Genomic DNA, 16741 nt, shown 5'->3' on the forward strand with positions numbered 1-16741 from the left:
GAATCTGGTTGTACTTGCTTTTTTAATGCATGGCAACAAGGGCTTATAGAAATAGGGCATTTGCTAATATTCAAAAATGTTCATATATTTCCAATAGTCAACTCCTGTGTTTCCAATGCTGTTATGGATGCTGGTCCTTTTTTGATACCCTTATTTATATACGTGCAATACTGGTCCGGACAATTCTGTATCAGATGGAAAGTAATAATTAATACACAATACAAGATAAATATTATTGCGAGGGCAGTGAAAGGATTGTGGAAACGCTGACGTAAGGTGATGGGTTTTTGATGGTGTCAACGCGTGCGCGCGGTGCATTGAATGCGACCGTGGATTGGTGGAATGGGGAGTGTGAAACCGATTAGGAAACTGCGCCTTGGGGGACTTGGAGGGTGGCGCCCTGAACGTCATGTTGGCTCAAGTGGCATTGGAATTAGCAAAGAGTCTGAGCGCGCCTACGAAGCCATTATGGCTCTCCACATACCAGTTTCATAACCTAGAGAGGGAGGAGTCTTCCATTTCTGGAAGCCGGAGGAGCAGCATCCGAGACAGCGTAAAAATTGGAGTAACGGTGCTCGAAGGAGACTGGAATACGAAATAATATTATTTTATTTTCAACATACCAACGAAATATACATGGATGCACATTTTACGAGATAAGCATAAAGTCTTTGATTTAAGATCATGTAGCTGCAACCTTGTTTTGCATGTGCGGTAATATTCCAAGACATATGTGATACGTTGGGTGTGCTCAGCGCAATAACGGCGCTAGCAAGCTATTTCAAACGGTAAAATAAATCCAGATTGCTAGGAGATAGCCAGCTAGTTTGCGGGGGAGCAAGCTGCCTACTCGGGCAGAGGCATCATCGGATGCATCGACCAAGAAGAGGCATCTGGTAGGCATTAACCGACAATACAATCTCGGGGCATGCAAAGCGGTGTGTTTTGTGCAAACGGTTGATAAATCCCGCGTCCTCGGGTCTGGTCGTGGGATTAACCAGCCGGGAGAGAAGGAGAAGGTGGGGCCGAGGAGTGTCAAAAACGGTCGAGTTAAACCCAGCGCATGTAACTTGGCGCTCTAGCTAGCGGGCTAACATTACCTTCTCCATCGGTTTTCCATTTGGGAAATTAATTTAGGAAACTATAATTATTCGACCATTGGAATTCTGAGAGCTTGCTGGGGTATTCCGTGGCAGTTCCCCCTCTCCCCCAACAAGGATCAGTCAGAGCTGTACACTTGAGGCCATTGGCTTCTCTACAAATAATACCGTGTGGGGCGAATTTCACGGGGGTAGCATCCCCGTTTGCTTTGGACCATGGCGGACGACGACGTGCTTTTCGAGGATGTCTACGAGCTGTGCGAGGTGATTGGGAAGTAAGTGTCAGCAGATGTTTATGAACTGAACAATGATAATAAATGAAACCTCTTGTTTGCATTGTATTGCGTGTCTGCCTGCCTGTTTTTTCCCGAATGGAAGCATTTGCCTTACAAATATGAATTGCCACCACCATCATGACAGCTGTTTTACTTGGCCTACTTGTAGGTGAGTTGGTCATACAAAACCTCACACTACCCATCTATTGTCAGGCCTATGTAAAATCACTTACACAGTAACTAGTTCAATAAGCATGTAACACGATTGCATAAACTGTTCAATATATGGGAAACCAGTTAGGCCTACTGACTTGTTAGTTTGATTGGGTGAGGCCCAATAATGTATGGTGAAGCCCCTGTTTAGATCAAGAGCCGAGTGCATTGTTTGAGCTGGGCAGGATATCTTCATTTAACATGGCAGGAGAGAATATATCTGATCAAAACGGAAGTTCATTGGCTCACACATATTCAAAAAATGTCCATATCTAGATCATTTTCATTCATGTTTTGTGCATCCATTCAGCTTTGTCAGATAGACACATTATTTTGATGAGGCGGTACTGGGCGACAGGTAGCCTAGCGGTTAGAGCGTTGGGGCAGTAACTGAAAGGTCACTGTTTCCTTCGAATACCCAAGCCGACAAGGTGGGAAATCTGACAATGTGCCCTTGAGCAAGGCACTTAACCCTAATTTGCTCCAGGGGTGTTGTACTACTATGGCTGACCCTGTAAAACAACACATTTCATGGCACCTATCTGGTGTATATGACAATATAACATATTATTTTACTACACATAGGCATAGTGACTCATTAGTGGTTTGGAACAGAGGTGCTATACGTTTAAAAGCTGGGCCATTCATAGTTTTGGGTTGAAATGTAAACGTGCTTGGCTACTACAACTAGGTCTATAACGATCTCCACAAGTACTACTGTCAACACCACTACACTCTTCTCTTAGATTCAGATGCAGGGTAATTATAGTCAATCATTTAGTATCATTGGCCATTTGGGACAAGACACAGGCTGCAGATTGTCATTGTGATGACGTCACACACTACTTCTTGATCCTACTTTAAGAGAAGGAGCATAGGCTCCTGGGGAGGATGGAACTTGTTCAACAGAATAGTCACATTCAGTGTTTTGGGTATACTGCTGTGTTCTATGTCTGCACCGGTGTTCTGATATCACCATGCACTGCTAGTCATTGTCCCTGCCCTGGCAATTGCAGACCAGTCTATTGATCCCCACCAACCAGAGGTGGCCAATCCTATTGTTGATGGACTTTTAAGCATTGCACACGCAGTTAATGATCATGTTTATCCCTGATCTATTTAGCCCGGATTTGTCTTACAAAGAGATTTAGGAGGCAACCTAATTTTACCCTGGATTGACAATTAGTCTAAAATCTAAAGAGGCAACTCTGGGTTTAGGCCGATTCAGTAAAAACCGGTTATCAGATTTCCAGAATAAGTGAACAAATGTTTAAAGCATTCCCAGTTCCAACACTGAGATAATTGATAGGCCTAGAAGCAGTTCAGTTTTCTATCTATTTCACACTATTAACATTGATTTATAAAGCACATAAATCCTAACACGCATTCGTGCAGGAAGAAGGTTGTTGATTGGAGAGGGCCTCTTCTATTTGGTGCAGACCTCGTTTGCCCTCACATAGCTTACAACAATGTCATTTTCACAGATTAGTCTGGAAATCCAGATTTAAATGTATTGAAACTACCACCCACACCAACCAATACCCCCTTTACCCCGGATTTCTATTGTTGTGGCTGATGATCACACCCCTTCATATGAAGACCGGGCAGGCAGGCTGCTGTAGTCTTGGAGCTGGCCTAGCTCCCCTCCCCCTCTACGCTCAATCGAGACCCGTGGGTCCATTAGGGTCCAGGCTGAGACACATGCTGATTGCTCTTCAGCCCCTCAGGCTCTACTCTTTGTTTGGGGAGCTCTCTGCTTCGGTTTACTCCTCACTCAGTGACGGATCTAGGATCTGGTCTACTTTACCCAGTCCTGGTGTTAGACGTCATGTGGTGGGTGACAATACTGGTCTTGGGACAGCTGGTAAATAAGTAGCCGCCCAGGGCCTACCTTGGTGCAGTAACACAGAGAGGGCCTCTAGTCAGAGGAGCCTACACCATGACTATGTTATCACCATGATCAGAAAGGGCTTCATGGCCTCCTACCTTCCCCTTCCCAAAGTCATTTGTTCCTCCTTTCATCTTTCCTTTCTCACTCATAGTTGTCAGGGCACAAGGACGTCTTTCACCAAAACAGCTACACTACCTTATTTATTTCACTGTACATCACCAGGTTCTGTTTAGTGAAGCAAATCTTTTCCAATAAACGTGATTTATGTCCCAGCTTTGTGAAATAAAGCCGAACAAAAAGCACGATTCCAAATGAATCCTCTCCACCAGCGACGCAGCCTAGTTTCTGACAGTGAAGTGATTGTCAGACAAAAGCACAGAGTACCAGCCAGTGTCTTTTAGGTAGAGAACTCTGCCAGCCTCTCCTGCAGAAAGCTGGGGATCATTTTCCTCAGCCCAGGATGAAGGGAGGGGATGCTGAGGAAGATCGTTGGAGACAATGGAGGGTTCGAAATAGGATTGCCCCGAGGCTGGATATATAACTAATGCCAGCGGACTCCAGGGCTGACCTCCAATTTTTGTAAACCACACTCCCTGTCAAGAAGAGCTAGGGCACCAAAGAACAGAGGCTTAGAAGAACTCCTCTCCTGCTATCCCTTGCTCCCTTTGGTTCACATTGGTTCAGACGTTTTTGTTCCCTTGGTAGTTCATGGGGAGTGTTCAATGAACTGAAGACGTGCTGTTATCGCGGCTCAAGGGTCTGTATTGTCAGGGACGTCTAAAGCGGCGTTGACACGGCAACAAATGTTTGTCGCCAAGTGGCAGCTGTGCTTAGTAGGATGCGATTTTACAGCCAGTCATTTTTCTGTTTCGCTTCTAGTGTTGCCTATGCTTCCATGCATGGCTCTGAGAATCACCATTTCCATAAGTAACTAATATAGTCTAGATGTGTTTTTACGAGATCTGTAGCCTTAAAAATAACTGTCAATAGAATGCTCACTTCACACGTGGCCTGTAGCCCTCTGAGGAGGTTTGTGAGCTATAACGAGACATTTTGTTTGACGAGAGAGACATTTGACTGACACTGTAGATCTGTGAATGATTGAAATGGTGTGGTGACACTTCCCAAAGTAGGTGTGACATGCTACCGACAGCGGCTAGTATAGTGTAAATAGACATGTCAACCAGCGACATATGCAGGTGTTCGTGTTAGCTGATGAGGGAATAGTTTCGGGCTACTACACGCACACATCCAAACACCTCTGCTATAATTTGTCTAAGGTTGGCAGACAGTGTGGAGGTTTGGGGTTGGCAGAAGGCCTTTGGGACGACTGAGCCTTTGTTTCGGCTCAGTTCCTGAGCTGGAGGAGTCGTTTAATCTCTCTGTTATTTCTACCTAATCTCGTTTAAGAAACTGGGTGGTTCGAGCCCTGAATGCTGATTGGCTGAAAGCCGTGGTATATCAGACCGTATACCACGGGTATGACAAAACATTTAGTTTTACTGCTCTAATTACGTTGTTAACCAGTTTATAATAGCAATAAGTCACCTCGGGGGTTTGTGATGTATGGCCAATATACCTCTGCGTTGCGTCGTGCATAAGAACAGCCCTTAGCCATGGTATATTGGCCATATACCACACCTCCTCGGGCCTTATTGCTTAAACATAGCACTTGCTTCCAGATCCTGTTCAGTATCTCACAACATTTAATCTATGAAAACCCCCAGTACAGCATGTCTAAAGCATCTGGCAGGAAAAGGGATCCATTCTGAAGAATGAGAATGAGCGCTCCCATTTAGACATGCTCATCTCTTGTCTTTACTCACCAGTTGACCCTTGATATTTTCCCCTTGTAAACATATACGTCAGACCAATTATCCCCCACCAACACAGACACTTCTATTGTAGTCCCTGCCTGCACTCCCCTCTCAGATCCTGCTTGTGTAGGAGTCAAGGGAGATGACTGGGTGGGTGGGGAGGATTGCCAGTAGGGTCAAGCTCTGAGGATGACCTGCAACCTGCTAGTTGACTACTACACTAAGTTAATTGTTCTCTGAGGTGTAGCTTACTGTACGCTTAGCTGAATGGGGTGTTCAGTCTCACTATCTAGAACATTCTGAATCGACCAGAATGGAACCCTTCCCCCTCTTCCCCCCTGGCTCTGTAGGAATCCTCCGGATCCATACACAGTTGGCTGACAGCCAGCTAGTGCCAGGCTCTCCTCTCCTTTCTCCTCTCCTCCTTTAAGAAAGTAAAAAGGAGATGTGGAGGGACACCCTTTTGAGAGTATTGTTAGACATTATGAGTAACTCAGACCTATTGCTAAGCTATTTGTCTACTGCAGTACCATTGGTAGAAGCCTACTGGGGCTTTTGGAAGCGAACCTTTTTAAAATGTTATATCTTCCAATTTAGTTTGAATCATTTCGGTAAAAACAAATGCACAATCAGCATAAACAGATTGAACAAATCACAGTAGTCAAGGCGTGACCCTGTAAATGAGCAGTGAACTAAGGCCCATTGCCTATTCAGACATTATTCTAACAAAGGATGGCACAAGGCCTTACTCTCCACTGCATCCTTATCTATCTGAGGGAAGTAAAGCTCACGCAAACAGGTTATGCAATCCTACTTATTAGCCCATTGTGTGTGTTAAATTTCAGTAAACACAGTGACGTGCTCAGGCCGGGCATTTAAGCTCCAGTTGAAGGGGATGGGCGAGGCGTGGGTAATTTGAGCCGTCTCTGCTCATAATGATTCTCTCTGCATGGGAATAGTAATGCAGACAAGTGCAACTGGAATCACACGCGGCTCTTCATTCTGGCTCTGGGGTACTCATTAGAGCCAGGAAGGATTGGAATATTGTCAAAATGGCTGGGAACTGGTGGAGTGATCAGTACTCTGACTCGCGTTGGCTCAGCTAATTAAACATCAACTCCTAGCCTACGTTTTAATGCTTTGGATCGCATTGAGCTCATTAAATGTAAGCATTTTTTTAAATGATTTGTTTGCAGTTTTTCTTAATTCATTCGTAGCTCTACATACAATACACACACTTGCTACATGTTAAGCTAACTACCATTTGTGTGTGTTTTATAGCCTCTAATGGGTTCTCTGAGCAACCATAACACTCAGTTCATTTGTTACTGATAGAACATACGAAGGCTAAGCTATCCCTGAACAAGCATAACAAACCCTTCACTGTCTTTCCCGTACTGTGCATGTGTCTTGGGCCCAGTCATTCAGACAGTTTAGCCTACACCCTCATCTACAGGTCTACGATCTGTTCTCCCTCCCTCCAGCCTCCACCTCAGCCATTATGATGAGATGATGTAACTGACTCTAGGCATGCTGGCAAGAATCTCCGTCTGCCCACACCTCCCGAGGCGCTTCTCAGAATTCTACATTCCATCTAAATTTCTCTTCTCTCGTTGTTTCTTGTCCTCACTATTTCTCAGGAAGTGTGTGGTCAGCTCCTAAAGGAGTGTGGACTCTGGGGAGTTTGGCCTGGCTGATTTATTCTTACAGATGGGTTTGTTGACTGCTTTGAGAACAGGGGACTCGGAGGTGATATTGAATTTGGTCTCTGCTTGTCTAAGGGCTCCTGGGCCTCCAGTGTCTGACTCTGGTTATTTCCCAAAAAGTGCCCCATTTTTATTTATTTCCTCCTAATTTCTTCCTTCCTTCCTCTCTCTCTTTACATCCCTATGTACTTTCACCTGCTTTCCTCTTTCCTTCGTTCCTCCTCCTTTCCTACCTACATACTATCCCCTCTTACATAACACAATCGGATTCTGAAAGGGATGGTGTAGGTTAAAGAAACATGATGGTTGGGTGCATCTAATTGGTAGTTCGGCTCTGACTACATGAGTGTTTGGGGGTCCCAAGTTCCTCCTCAGGCCCCCTACCCTACTGGAGTCTGGGAGAGAAGTGGAAATCTCTGCTCCGAGACTGGCTTAATGTCCTGGAGGTATTTTGGCCTGTGAATTTCAGATGCACTCCGGTACAGCAGGAGGAATCCTAATTGCCCTCTATAAATATTCAAAAGGTTGTTCTCTTCAAGTAACCAGTAAATTAAACCAAGCAAATATTTAGGGCTGTGTGTTTTCTTCCACAACAGCCACTTGGCATTTTTAGAAGCTTTTCGGTGCAATTAGTGTGTACACAGTTTTGGCATCCGGGGACGAGTTAAATGAACTCCGCCTCGTTGTTTCTAACACCATCATTGGACTGTAATCGGACTCTGACACGAAAAGAGTAAGTATGATTCACATTCTTAGCCTACCTCAATGGACAGTTCCCTTCCTACTCACTAGGGGTGTGACAAATTGACAATTGTGCTTAAGGGTTAAACTGCCATTTAAACATCAGTTCTTTAAATCGGGTTTCCGTTAAAACGATAAGGGAAAAAATCATACACATTTCACAATGTAGAATAACGGTCCCAATTATGACCGCTAGTGCCGGGCAATGACATTAAATCTACCGCAGTCATATACCATTGAAAGCGCCTCGGCTACGGCATGTTTGTATGTAAGGGTACACTACAGCTTTTTAAATACCGACACGAAACCTTCTCTGGAGATGGTTTCGAAGCGCTACTGAACGGGAATTGTATTTGTAAAGGATCTATGCTTCTGAATGGGGGCTAACATCCATCACTAGGCCACCAGAACTGTCAATCAAATAATATCGAGCTGCCTGCTTGCCTACCTACTGCCTGCGAACAGATCACTCCTAAATAAAGTACTTTAAAGTTTGTTAAATACCGTGACATTTACCGAGACATTTAGTAGAAAGAAAACAAGACTGATTAGTTGCCGTACTTGTGAGAACAAACACTCGCATCTTTCATAGCGAGCTAGCGAGGGACGGAGAGAGATGGGAGGGGGCACTGTATAGGCAGGTCAGCCACCAGGCAGACGGAGTCAGAACCGTCTTCTAGGCCTATCTATCGGCAATCAAAAGCAGTATCTCGCAATAGAATGCTGTATTTTGCGATTTCTTGTAAAGCAGGGCCTATCCTCAATGAATAGGCTAGGATATTCTACATGCAACAGACCGAAGAGAGAACTCGCATCATTAGCGAAGAGAAAGAGTAGGCGAGCCAGCTGCACCACGATTATAATTTTGTGGGTAATAAAACGTATTGTTATTCCGTTTAGGGATTTTTATTAACGTTAAGGATCCAAATTTCGTTTAAACGTTCCTACTCACGACCTGTCTCGACTCTTGGCTTTCTTCGGCTACTAGGCTACCTCAGTTCCTTCTATCTCTCCCATTCGCTCTCGTTTCTCTCTAATGGCATTCTAGTTCCCATCCGAGGTAATGTGAGAAGGTGGTCAGGTGCTAACGGGTAATACTAACACTGCAGGGCATTGCTGAACGTGGGAGGGGGCCCATGTTGTGAGCACAGCTGTGCCTATATCATCAAAGCGTGCCTACCCTCTCGCTCCTTTCTCACAGTCCTTCTCCGTGGAATGACACTCCTGCGTGTGATCGCTTGCCTTGGCGCCTTCCAGGGGTGGTGGGTTTGGCGGGGTCAATTCCATTTGAACTCACTCAGTCTACATATGACAACTAGGGAGATGAATTGTAATTCGATTCACAAATTCAAATTGGGCAGCTAGTCTATCATCTTCTGTGAGGATATTTGAATTCTTGATCTTATTTAAGATGAAATTGACCTCAAACCCAACTGAGTTCACCTGGCTTTTGGCTCGTCACAGTGTCATGGAGATAATGGGAGTTTTATTGACATTTAGGCTGGGCAATACTAGTCCAGTCCAATACTACACCCATCCCCTGGCCTCCATTCCATACCACTTCAGTATTTGCAGACCTAGGTGTTAACTCTATGGTAGAATGAAATCAAAACCCATATGAAGGCTAGGTGTAGCTCACACCTTATTTCTTACAACCTATCCCTTCAGTCTGCGTACACCATAGGAGGGCTTAGGGTGGAAGGGAGCCAGTGTTACACCTTAGGGAGGAGCTAGGGGGGAAGGGAACCAGTGTTACACTGTAGGGAGGAACTAGGGGGGAATGGAACCAGTGTTACACCTTAGGGAGGAGCTAGGGGGGGAGGGAACCAGTGTTACACCTTAGAAGGAGCTAGGGGGGAAGGGAACCAGTGTTACACCGTAGGAAGGAGCTAGGGGGGAAGGGAACCAGTGTTACACCGTAGGAAGGAGCTAGGGGGGAAGGGAACCAGTGTTACACCGTAGGGAGGTGCTAGGGGGGAATGGAACCAGTGTTACACCGTAGGGAGGAGCTAGAGGGGAATGGAACCAGTGTTACACCTTAGAAGGAGCTAGGGGGGAAGGGAACCAGTGTTACACCGTAGGGAGGTGCTAAGGGGGAATGGAACCAGTGTTAAACCGTAGGGATGAGCTAGGGGGGAATGGAACCAGTGTTACACGTTAGGCTGGAGCTAAGGTGGAGGTGAACCAGTGGTTGTTTTTCGGCTTGCGCCTTTGTCTTAAGGAGATAAACGTCTGTCAGCCAGGGCTGTCTTTCAACTAGAGGTCGACCGATTCTGATTTTTCAACGCCGATACCGATACCGATTATTGGATTACCAAAAAAAGCCGATACCGATTAATCGGCCGTTTAAAAAAAGAATTAAAAAAAAGAATTAAAAAAAATTGTAATAATGACAATTACAACAATACTGAATGAACACTTATTTTAACTTAATATAATACATCAATAAAATCAATTTAGCCTCAAATAAATAATGAATCATGTTCAATTTGGTTTAAATAATGCAAAAACAAAGTGTAAAAGTGCAATATGTGCCATGTAAGAAAGCTAACGTTTAAGTTCCTTGCTCAGAACATGAGAACATATGAAAGCTGGTGGTTCCTTTTAACATGAGTCTTCAATATTCCCAGGTAAGACGTTTTAGGTTGTAGTTATTATAGGAATTATAGGACTATTTCTCTCTATACCATTTGTATTTCATATACCTTTGACTATTGGATGTTCTTATAGGCACTTTAGTATTGCCAGTGTAACAGTATAGCTTCCGTCCCTCTCCTCGCTCCTACCTGGGCTTGAACGAGGAACACATCGACAACAGCCACCCCCGAAGCAGCGTTACCCATGCAGAGCAAGGGGAACAACTACTCCAAGTCTCAGAGCGAGTGACTTTTGAAACGCTATTAGCGCGTACCCCGCTAACTAGCTAGCCATTTCACATCGGTTACACCAGCCTAATCTCGGGAGTTGATAGGCTTGAAGTCATAAACAGCTGCTGGCAAAACGCACGAAAGTGCTGTTTGAATGAATGCTTACGAGCCTGCTGGTGCCTACCATCGCTCAGTCAGACTGCTCTATCAAATCATAGACTTAATTATAACATAATAACAAACAGAAATACGAGCCTTAGGTCATTAATATGGTCGAATCCGGAAACTATCATCTCGAAAACAAAACGTTTATTCTTTCAGTGAAATACGGAACCGTTCCGTATTTTATCAAACGGGTGGCATCCATAAGTCTAAATATTCCTGTTATATTGCACAACCTTTAATGTTATGTCATAATTACGTAAAATTCTGGCAAATTAGTTTGCAATGAGCCAGTCTGCCCAAACTGTTGCATATACCCTGAGAAGTGACACAATTTCACCTGGTTAATATTGCCTGCTAACCTGGATTTCCTTTAGCTAAATATGCAGGTTTAAAAATATATACTTCTGTGTATTGATTTTAAGAAAGGCATTGATGTTTATGGTTAGGTACACGTTGGAGCAACGACAGTCCTTTTTCGCAAATGCGCACTGCATCGATTATATGCAATGCAGGACACGCTAGATAAACTAGTAATATCATCAACCATGTGTAGTTAACTAGTGATTATGATTGATTGGTTGTTTTTTATAAGATAAGTTTAATGCTAGCTAGCAACTTACCTTGGCTTCTTACTGCATTCGCGTAACAGGCGGGCTCCTCGTGAGGCAGGTGGTTAGAGCGTTGGACTAGTTAACCGTAAGGTTGCAAGATTGAATCCCTGAGCTAACAAGGTAAAAATCTGTCGTTCTGCCCCTGAACAAGGCAGTTAACCCACCGTTCCTAGGCCGTCATTGAAAATAAGAATGTGTTCTTAACTGACTTGTCTAGTTAAATAAAGGTGTAAAAAAAAAAAAAAACGGCAAAATCGGCGTCCAAAATTACCGTTTTCCGATTGTTATGAAAACTTGAAATCGGCCCTAATTAATCAGCCATTCCGATTAATCGGTCGACCTCTACTTTCAACCCCACCGGAGTGGGGGGTTTAGGGAGTCTTGCACTGTTTTCACAGATCGAGTAATGTCTGGGGGATATTTTCTTTAGCATATGGGTCAGTCTTCACAGAGCCTCCACTCTTCCCCCCACCCAGAGGCAGATAGCCGGGTTAATCATCATAGTAGGAGAGGCCCACACATGGTGGCTGTAACCCCCTACCTATTGGTTAGTATTTATAGGATTTCGAATTGTAGGCCAATTCTATTGGATACTTTTATGAATTAGCCTTAACTCTGTTTTGATGGAGTTGAAATCCCTGCCACTGAGTTTTATGCATTGCTGTTTAGTGATGGCTCTATTTCTGTGTGTGTGTGCTGACAGATGCCTTTCAGTCACGCGTCTCTGTCAGCATCAGTGCCACAGCCTTTAAGATTATACTGAGTGGAACAGCTGAGCACTGTGTACAGTGGGGACTTGATTGCGAGGGTGTATGTGTGTGCACAAGTGTGTAAATGTGTGTGTTTGGTCTAGGTTTATTTCCTCTACTACTGTTTTTCCTGTGTGTGTGTGTGTGTGTGTGTGCCCCACAGTCCCTTTGGGATTTACAACCTTGCCCAGTACACTTCCCTGCCTTATCATATCCTCAACCCTAACCCACCACCCTGGTCCAAGGCCCCTGTCAGCAATGCTATTTCTCCCTGCCTCGAGGCCTCTGTAATGGGGCTTGTATTTTCGTCTTCACAGCTGTGCTCACCACTGCTCTGTGATTCCCCAGGCAGAGGAGAGGAGGCTAGGCTACGTCGCTAGCTGCTACATCTCCAGCATTAGGCTCCATCATATCCAGGGCTGTGCCCACTGCCACGACCTACTGTTCATGGCTGTTGGGTTACAGTTACTGCACTGTGATTACTGAAGGCCTACAGGGACGAAGAGAGAGAATGTAAAGGTGCCAGATATATCCAAGGATGAATTCCAAATCGACCCCTTCTCCCTATTCCCCAGGCACTGGTGTAGATCTGGTGTGTGTGTGTGTGTGAGAGAAACATGACTAACCCACTATGGTTTCTGTCTTCCAGGGGTCCCTTCAGTGTGGTGAGGCGCTGTATCAACAGGGACACAGGGCAGCAGTTTGCAGTGAAGATCGTAGATGTGGCCAGTTTCACCTCCAGCCCTGGCCTCAGCACAGAGGGTAAGGAAGAGTCACACTCGTGCACTGTGTGTGTGTGTGGGTAAAGCGCTGATGCATACTAACTTTCCATGCAGTTTCCTGCCGTGTCATGCTGTTCTGTGTGTGTGTGTGTGTGTGTGTGTGTGTGTGTGTATCACACTGTGGTGGCAGTGCCCTGGGTTTTGGCGTTCATGGTGTGCCATCTGTGATGCTCTGGTCAGAGCTGGGCCAAGGACAGGATCATAAGGAAATGGAAAGACAGAATTGTGTGTGAAAATATTGATAGCGTAATAAAGAGGGATTGTTGAGTAAACTGATATAGAGTCTGGCTCTGGAAGAGCCTAGTAAACTGATATAGGGTCTGGAAGAACCTAGTAAACTGATAGAGGGTCTGGAAGAGCCTAGTAAACTGATAGAGGGTCTGGAAGAGCCTAGTAAACTGATAGAGGGTCTGGAAGAGCCTAGTAAACTGATAGAGGGTCTGGAAGAACCTAGTAAACTGATATAGGGTCTGGAAGAGCCTAGTAAACTGATATAGTCTGGAAGAGCCTAGTAAACTGATATAGTCTGGAAGAGCCTAGTAAACTGAAATAGGGTCTGGAAGAACCTAGTAAACTGAAATAGGGTCTGGAAGAACCTAGTAAACTGATATAGTCTGGAAAAACCTAGTAAACTGATATAGTCTGGAAGAGCCTAGTAAACTGATATAGTCTGGAAGAGCCTAGTAAACTGATATAGGGTCTGGAAGAACCTAGTAAACTGAAATAGGGTCTGGAAGAACCTAGTAAACTGAAATAGGGTCTGGAAGAACCTAGTAAACTGATATAGTCTGGAAGAACCTAGTAAACTGATATAGTCTGGAAGAGCCTAGTAAACTGATATAGTCTGGAAGAGCCTAGTAAACTGATATAGGGTCTGGAAGAACCTAGTAAACTGATAGAGGGTCTGGAAGAACCTAGTAAACTGAAATAGGGTCTGGAAGAGCCTAGTAAACTGATAGAGGGTCTGGAAGAGCCTAGTAAACTGAAATAGGGTCTGGAAGAGCCTAGTAAACTGATAGAGGGTCTGGAAGAACCTAGTAAACTGAAATAGGGTCTGGAAGAGCCTAGTAAACTGATATAGGGTCTGGAAGAACCTAGTAAACTGATAGAGGGAAAGAATACCTGCTAATCAGAGAGTGAGAAGAAGAGAGGGGGAGAAAGAGAGTTAGAAGTAGAGCAACAGAGAGGGAGAAGAAGAGAGAGGGAGAGGACCTCCAGTGTGTTTGAATGCTGAGAGGTTGATTTCTAGCTGTAGAGTTGGGCTGGATGGAACTCGTAAATGTCACTTTCATTTAAAACCCCACAGCGCTGGCAGAAAAGACAATTGGACCCCCGATGAAACGAACCTCTCCCTCCCCTCCCGCTGTAGTTTTACAGAAACTCACAGAAACCATTCGTGTTAATTGTGAGCAGTGACATTTTGAGTTAGCAAGCAGACTGGGCTTCATTGAACAATGATGAGTCCGTATAGAGAGCACATCTATCCTGCTGCGCTATCCACCAAATCCATACTGTTAGACTATACCCCCCCTCAGTTACTACCATGTATCATCATCTGTTGTTTTCCTCTCTCTGACTCGTACTCTTGGTCTTCTGTGTATGAGAGAGAGAGACAGAGAGAGGGAGAGACGGAGATCGAGGAATGCAGAGAGAGAGGCTCAACACAGAGATAGTGAGAGAATAAGGACTCTGTCTCTGGGTCTTACGTCATGAGTTAGGCCCGTCACAACACCGCACACACGTTTGTAGTCTCTGCAGACTAGTAGACTGGAGGGGAGTGTGTAAATGAGGTCTGTATTGGGTGATGTGAGCTGCAGAACAGAGGAGAACAACAGTGCAGTGTGTCTGACTGGGTCCAACTCCAGACGACGCCTCTAGTACCACATGAGCTCCCACAGCTTCACTTTCCCTCCCAACGCTTTTTCAACTATTTTGCTCCTCTTCGGGGTGTGTGTGTGTGTGTACTGTGTTCTTCGCTCTTTGCTGCTTCCTTGTGTGTGTGTGCTTCCCGCGCTGCAGTCAAGCCTCTCCCTGCCTGCACACGTGCACCCCTCCATGTTGATCTCCTTTGATGTTTATGTGGTTGGGGAAGACATGCGCCGGAGGTGTTTCCTCTTCTCTTAACTCCCTCCTGCTCTCCGCCTGGAGTCTGCCAACTGGGTCAGCGCGGTGGAGAGGTCAGGAGAAAGAGAGGGAGGGGACACACCTATAAGCTATGGGGCAAGATGAGGAGGAGTGTGTTGAAAAGGGGAAACGAGGACAAACGGATGCATTTCAATACTGAAAAAATGGTTTCCATCTCTTATCTCTCCTGTTTCCTCCACAGATCTGAAGAGAGAGGCCAGTATCTGTCACATGCTGAAGCACCCTCACATCGTAGAGCTACTAGAAACCTACAGCTCCGATGGCATGCTCTACATGGTCTTTGAGTTGTAAGTTGGTTGTGTTTCGGCCATTTTGTTTCTTGAATGGTCACCTATTGACTTTCTATTCTAGAATGGACTAAATTCTAGAATTTCTGTTCTAGATTTTACTTGATATTCTAGAATGGCACCTCCCTGTTGACTTTCTGTACTAACGGTGTAATTCAAATTCAATAAAGTTTTGTTTTATGTGATTTCTACCTCTCTGACATAGTATGGATACAGCTGACCTGTGTTTTGAGACTGTGAAGCGGGCCGATGCTGGTTTTGTCTACAGTGAAGCTGTAGCCAGGTAAAAACTTGACTCTTAGGTTCTCTTATTTCCTCTCTGCCTCTCTAGTATGGACGGAGCTGACTTGTGTTTTGAAATTGTGACGCGGGCTGATGAGGACTTTGTCTACATTGAAGCCGTAGCCAGTTACACGCACGTCACATTGACATTTTCAACGAAGGCCTCATTTGAAGTAAGGGGCCTTGTATTCAGTGGTAGGACGATGAGAACCTTGGGGACTCTACATGCCTATAATGAAGTGCTTTTAGATGGAGCTCTCTAAGAAGTAGTGGCGTTGCTAATTCCCTCACTCTCCTCCTTCCACTTCATTCTCTCTCCCCCTTTCTCTTCATTCTCTCTCTCTCTCCCCCTTTCTCTTCATTCTCTCATTCTCTCACTCTACCCCTTTCTCTTCATTCTCTCTCTCTCCCCCTTCCTCTTCATTCTCCCCCTTCCTCTTCATTCTCCCTCTCCCCCCTCCTCTTCATTCTCCCCCTTCCTCTTCATTCTCTCTCTCCCTCTTCATTCTCTCTCTCTCCCTCTTCATTCTCTCTCTCTCCCTCTTCATTCTTTCTCTCTTCATTCTCTCTCTCCCCCTTTCTCTTCATTCTCTCTCCCTCTTCATTCTCTCTCCCCCTTTTTTTCTTCATTCTTGTCTTTTAGTCACTACATGAGACAGATCTTGGAGGCGCTGCGGTATTGCCATGACAACAACGTGATTCACCGTGACGTGAAGGTAAGCTCCCCTACCCCAGATCTCCAGTCCCACTTACCCCTTATCGAAACAGCACTGTTGTCAATGGCATCTATTGATTTCAAACAGAATGAAGTAACCATTGGTGATCCACCGTCTGTCCCCTTGTATTGAGTGTATATCGACTAACCCAACGATAACTGACCCATCAGCTTAGCCCATTGGGTTGTAGTAGTAGTAGGCTAACTAGTAATGAAGGTGAGTTAAGCTGGGGCTGGATTAGTGTTTAGTGTAAGGGGAAACCCTGCTGAAACCCTGTTTGACAGGCCAGACAGCACAGCTTCAGTGATTACTATAGGATTACCTCTCTAACATACAGTATGCCACAATGCCAGACCAGATGGGGCGAGCCCTGCCCACAAACAGACACATTTGG

At 45.0% G+C, this 16741-nt stretch overlaps 1 protein-coding gene across 2 annotated transcripts in view; it reads left to right on the top strand.

The window, feature by feature from the left end:
• Positions 1 to 553: 553 nt before the first annotated feature.
• Positions 554 to 16741, top strand: part of caskb (calcium/calmodulin-dependent serine protein kinase b) — a 35603-nt gene continuing 19415 nt past the window's right edge. For both annotated transcript variants that reach the window (XM_038998374.1, XM_038998375.1), the window contains exons 1-5: positions 554 to 1375; positions 12785 to 12897; positions 15244 to 15349; positions 15555 to 15632; positions 16275 to 16347. In XM_038998374.1, coding sequence (XP_038854302.1) covers positions 1317 to 1375; positions 12785 to 12897; positions 15244 to 15349; positions 15555 to 15632; positions 16275 to 16347 — 429 coding nt within the window. In that variant the 5' untranslated portion in view covers positions 554 to 1316. The remainder of the gene's footprint in view (positions 1376 to 12784; positions 12898 to 15243; positions 15350 to 15554; positions 15633 to 16274; positions 16348 to 16741) is intronic.

Source organism: Salvelinus namaycush, chromosome 7, assembly GCF_016432855.1.
Source record: "Salvelinus namaycush isolate Seneca chromosome 7, SaNama_1.0, whole genome shotgun sequence".
In the NCBI taxonomy this organism is placed as follows: domain Eukaryota; kingdom Metazoa; phylum Chordata; class Actinopteri; order Salmoniformes; family Salmonidae; genus Salvelinus; species Salvelinus namaycush.